Here is a 6,000-nt window from a genome sequence, read left to right on the forward strand (position 1 = left end):
ACAAAACCTTTGGAACAGGAAATTAAGCTCATTGGTTCTCTTATAATTGCAAGATCAGAGTAACAGAAACAGCAGAGTGTACTTGTGGAAACAGCCTTTACCAACACAGAACTTGAACAGAAGACCAAGCAATTACAGATTCTGCCCAAAAATTGAGTACCACCTCTAAACTCTCCAACTTGTTAGATGGAAGTACAGCCTGCCTGTTTCTCTGTTAGATCCCTTTTGAAATAAAGATATGGGAAAAGTAGCACAATATTAGCATCTGCCCTAACTCCCCAAGCCTGCAAACACTTATGTACATGTAGCCTAATTAATTTCAGCGCATCTACCAACTTGCATAAAGTTAAGTACAAGTCTGTCTTTTCAGGACTCATCGCCCTGTTTCTGCAACACCTAGCACAAAGGTGTTCTGATCCCAGCAAGGTTATCTAGGAGCTACCATAATATAAATAAAAAATCCTAAACCTTTCATACAGCATTCCATGGCTTTGTAAAGTTAATAATAAAAGCGAAAAAAACACACAAAGATATAACATTTGCAATAGCTTTGATTGAACAACTGGACTCAAAGATCTCATTCATTTACATTCTGATGCAGTTCCCTTTTCAGCACTGTTTTTATACTTGAAAGGAACAGCTATGATCAGAGAGAGAGTGAGATCCCTCAAATACAGATTCATTCATCTAGTTTTTCTCACTGTGATTCATCAATCCCCTTCAAGAATAATTAGCAATTTCATTTAAATGAAATGAATATATCTATATCCAGAGAGAGAACACACTCATATACCCATTCATTTCAGGATGCTGTTCAAAATTCCCCTCTGTTTTTTAACATCCCCTCCCAAGGACTTTTTTCATCCTGCTTTAGAGATCGCCTCTCTCCTTTTCTTTCCCTGTTCATACATTACTGAGCTTACAATCGCCTCATCATTGGTGCAAGAACCTTCTCTGCAGCACAGATCATCTAAATAGCATTCCAGTAGTTTATGGTGTAATTGTAACTATTTTGGTCTCAGGATACTAGAAGCAAGATGGGTGAGATAATATCTTTTACTGGATCAACTTCTGTTAGTGAAAGAAAAAAGCTTTTGAGCCAAAAGAACTCAAAAAGAACTCATTTTGTGGTTTAAAAATGTGTCTCTCTCACTTCCTGTAGCTGTCCATCTTATTCTGTCTCCTCACTAACTCTTCCTCTCAGGTTAAAACATTTATCTTATTTGTTTAATCTGCTAGTTAAGTCCCTCTATTATTTCTTTTAAACTCTTCAGTAGAATTCAATGGAATTTCAAAGTCTGTAAGATAAAACTGCATTTTAACCGGGATTTGAATAGAGATTTGTACTGCTGGTGGAGGATATTTAAGTGCAGGTAATGAGTTGGGGTACTTTCAGATTCTTAAACACAGAGAAAAACTGAAAGTTTGCTATTGCTTTTTGTTTTGATTTTTGTTGGGTTTTTTTAACATTATCTGTTTTAAGTTCTCTCTTCAACAAAGAATACTTAGGACTTGATATAGGTGAGCTGTTCCTAAAATGAAGCCACAACAAGATAAACACATACAGAGTTGAGACAGCATCATCAGGTGCCAAATCCCATCAGCAGCATGCTGTAGTGGTTTACTGAAAATTCAAAGCACTATTATTTTAAAAGTTAAACAAAAAGTTAAAGAAAATATCATACTAACTAACTCCCTTTACAGGCAACAGCAAAATTAACCCTTGCAGGGTTCAGAGTGCTGGTATCTTCACTTCAACATACAGGAAGAGTATATATAGCACCCTACATTTACAGGAACATAAAGGTGGTGAGAAGGGGATTTCACATTATTTGAAAAAGAAAAAAGAAAAATCTTACAAGTTCCAGACTTCTCTACCATTAAGTTCTCTCTAACCACACAGCAATTTAATTTCCCAGGGGAAGCCCATAATTTAGCTAGCCTATTTAACCTAATCACAGGTCACTGTAAAACCAAATGAAAAACAATGAAATGCAAAACAGCAACATAAGAAAGGGTCATAATGAAGAACTGCCACATACACAAACAACTGCTTCTTTTTAGGCTCACAAATGAAAAAGTGACAAGACAGCAACATATGCATGCAGAATATTAAAATTCATGGATAGTCTCTTCTTTATCCTAAAACTCTATGTGACTTTTATTTAATCAGTCAACAGAATAATTTCTGTAAACATTTATGAACTGCAAAAGATGCTTCCCCTCAAACCCAGTGAAAGACCACCTGTTGTAATCAAGTATACTATTAAGTATTGCTTAGTATTCTGAGTGACCTTAGAGATTCAATAATTTGTGTGGTCATAAGCAATTTTGTCATGATAATCCCCTTAACTTGCTGCTATATCAGAAGTCTGCCAGGCATTATCCTTTGTCAAAAGCAGCAATGCACTTCAAAAAAAATTCTCAGAATGCACAGTGAATGTGTGTGCTGCCAGAATTTATTAAATACACAGATCACCTGCGTTTTCAAAAGCACCTCAGTGTAACACATGAAAGAAACAAGAGAATTCTGCTTGCAATACTTATTCTGACAAGCCAATTAAAATCTAAAATGAATTTCATGTACTCCCTTGCATATTGATAAAGACTGCAGAAATTGATTGCTTCTGAATTCTCACTAAGGATCCCAAGAGGACTATCGTAGCTAGCATCTTTACCAGAGCTCACCACCAAACCAAAAATGTTTTCAGGGATTTATTTTGGGGTGTGTTTTCTTTTTAAAGTCACCCCTCTTCCCTTGTGTGTGAAACTATTGCCCAAATGACTATTTGGTTGATATGATAGCTAAGCTGGTACCATATATAAACCATGAGAGGTTCCTCCTCCCTTCTTCTGCCCCTGGAGTGACTATACCATCACTTGAATTATATTTCCCAATAATGTGCTCATTGTGGCAGAAAATTTCCCAAAGAAAAAGAATTGTATTTTCTTCGCTGACAGCTCCAAGAAACTCTGTGGTTTAATTGGACCTCTTTGATTATGTGAGCATGCCCAGAAAAATATAGGTTTGGACCATCTGTTTTAAAGCCACACAAAACTAGATAGTTTGCTCATTATCAATTTAGACAGATACTAGCTAAAGTGTTAAGATAATATCCCATTGCAATTTCTGCTAAAGGACATAACACACCACCTATCAGTTTATCATAAATCTTCTCTTTTTTTAAAAGATTGCAGCATTTACACATTCAATATTGCATTTGAAAGTCAGTTTCTCTGAACCAAAACCTTGCCAGCTCATTCCCAAAGTAGATTTATAGGGCATCATACATTAGAAACATTTGTTCTCAGAACAACTCCCGATACTGCTGCTGAGCTGTTGTCCCCATCCTAACACCACCACCATTTATTTACCTTCCCAGTACTGACTTCCCAAGCAAAATACTCGGGAATTAAGATAGAGAGGGGAAATATAGGGTCAAAAGAGATGGAAGTGTAAAAGAATCATCTTTATGATACAAAGGAGTTGGTCCTTATCACCAGCTACTTGTTACAACAAACTTTATAAAGCACACTACTAATGAAAGGTGGGTGTGGGTGAGCAGAAAAATCCTAGTAGCCACAGCTCCACAAACTATGGGTTAAAGGGCCTGTGTTCCAAGAGATTAGGTCTAGAATAAGACAGACTCTTTGGGAAAACTTCTAACAAAATGTTTACACCCACATATCAAGAATGCCGTACTGATGTACAAGAGGTTAGGGAAACAGGTCTAGGATTTTAATTTACTATAATTCTTGTTAAGACAGACACTAAAATGGCAGGAAATCCAAAGTATGAATAACCAAATACATTACCCACATTTTTAATACAGCATGTTGAATAAAAATGCCATTATTGCTAATATTTATGGAAAATATGAAGAAATATTTTCTTTGATAAATGTCTTTTGATAGCGGTTTTCTTCTACCAACTCACATTTTCCCATCACTCACCCAAAAAACAAAAATCAAAAGCCACAAAAGTGCTTGTTTGTCATTGCCCCTCTGAGAATATTAAGTTTCCTACTCTGCTTAATTTAACTCAGACAAGACAAGCAGTATTTGCTCAGCAAATATTGTTTGTAATAAGTTTGACAAGCAATATTTTTGCCAACCTATTAACACCAGGAAAATATGTACACTCAATAAGAGATGAAGAATGTGTTCAATTACTTCAAAAACTAGATATTACAACCAAGGAATTATTATCCATTTAAACATTTTTTTCCGCAAAATGTTAAACTTTGGCCATTTGCTAACTGCCTCCTGAGACAGATAAATTAACATTTTGGCAATGCAAATACAAAACTTTAAAGGCCTAGAAAAAAAAGCTATTTAAGTATTGACTCCACAATTCACAACAATGCCACAATCATGGCATCAATATACCATGATGCACAAATACGCTGCATTGAACTCATATTTATTTTCAGCCAACTAAAATCCTACACAAACATCTAGCTTGTCCCCACTGATACTTAATACCAGTTGAAATGGAAAGTATAGGATTACCCACAAATACCGGCCTATATCAACTTAGGCATACACATACAAGTATGCAAGAAAGATACTGGTGTTCACTTGCCATCCCTCTAATAACATACACAGCTCCCCCTATACTGAAATTCTTCCAGGCTGACATTAGGATTAATGCACACAGGTAATTTACAAGAAGAAAGTTAATTGGCATTTACAATGTGGAGGAAGACTCAGCGCCTCTATAAAAGCTCTCCCCCGGTCCCATGAGTCTTCAGTAGGCAAAGGCCACCAAACATAAAGATACAAGAGAACCCATCAGTCTGATCTCTTACCTCTAAGGCTTCCAAGGTATTGAAGCTGGCTATAGCAAACCCATCAATTAAATCCTCTTCTTGGGAGCTTGATTCCCGTCTCCTGCGCCTCGGAGGTCTGACATTTCTTGCGGTGGAAGCCTGGTTTTTGGGATTTGTACAGTTTTGGCTTGTATTTTCCTTGCCGGGGCTTTGCTCCTTTTCGGATGTCGAAGAAGGACTTTGATTTCGGGGATCCCTAGCAGTAGCTTCCCTTCTCCTTACACGGTCCCTTTGGGACCTTGATCTCCTGCTCTGCCTGATTTTCCCATCCATTTCCAAAAAAGAAACAGAAAAAGGGAAGGGGGAAATAAAAAAAATCACCCCTTCTTTACTCACCACTTCTCCTCCCCAACCCCCGAAGCCCTAAAAATCCTCCTGTTCAGACCCTCGGATCTAGAGAAATTATAATCCACAGAGCAAGGCTGGGTGGTGGTGATGGTGGGAGGCGGTTAAGGAAGAGATAAAAAAAAATAAATCCACGAATGACCTTGACAAAAATCCCCCCTCCAAAAAAAATAAGATTCAGAATAAAAATCTCAGCCCCTCTTGGATTCGCACAGGCAGCAGCAGAAGACGGGAGATCCAGGAGAGCTTGACCCGGCTCGGGATAATCCAGAGGCTGCGGCTCTGCGCCCCCTCCCCCAGGGCAGCGACCGGCTCCGGCCCCCGATCCGAACCTCCAGCGGCCACGGGGGGCGGGTGGGCTGCAACAATATCACTCGCTCCGCAACTTTGTTGCAATGAAAAGAGAGAAAATCCCGGTGCAGCCCCCGCCGCCGCCTGCAACCCCTCCTGCAGGGCACGGCTGCCCACCCCCGGCGCGGCGCCCGCCTGCCCCCGGAGCACGCGCACCCCTCCCCAGCCCGGCCGCTCCAGCGCAGCCCCTGCCTCCGATAGCGTCTCAATCCGCACTCCCCGGATTCCGCCCCATTCTCCCGGAGCTGGGACGCTTAGCACCGCCCGGTCGGCCGCGCATGAGCAAGGCTGCCAGCTGCGCGTCAGTCCCCGGCGCAGGCCCGGCCTGCCCCGCCTCCCACGCCGCCAGCACCCCGCTTCCCCCGGTTCAGAGCCCCAGGAGCGCCCCGCAGAGCGTCCCCCCCAGCCTAAAACCCTGGGGGCTGCCCCTCTCGCCACTCCCAGCCCAGAACCCGAGGGCAGCCCCTCCCAC

At 40.8% G+C, this 6,000-nt stretch overlaps 1 protein-coding gene across 10 annotated transcripts in view; it reads right to left on the reverse strand.

The window, feature by feature from the left end:
- Positions 1-5,770, reverse strand: part of FBRSL1 (fibrosin like 1) — a 1,065,261-nt gene extending 1,059,491 nt beyond the window's left edge. For 7 of the 10 annotated variants that reach the window (XM_075898366.1, XM_075898368.1, XM_075898377.1 and 4 more), the window contains exon 1: positions 4,812-5,769. In XM_075898366.1, the coding sequence (XP_075754481.1) occupies positions 4,812-5,105 (294 nt within the window). In that variant the 5' untranslated portion in view covers positions 5,106-5,769. Of the gene's footprint in view, positions 1-4,811 lie in introns of all 10 variants that reach the window. The other 3 variants (XM_075898378.1, XM_075898369.1, XM_075898371.1) reach the window with 2 other exon arrangements.
- Between the last annotated feature and the right edge of the window lie 230 nt (positions 5,771-6,000).

This window comes from Pelodiscus sinensis, chromosome 15, assembly GCF_049634645.1.
Source record: "Pelodiscus sinensis isolate JC-2024 chromosome 15, ASM4963464v1, whole genome shotgun sequence".
NCBI lineage: Eukaryota > Metazoa > Chordata > Testudines > Trionychidae > Pelodiscus > Pelodiscus sinensis.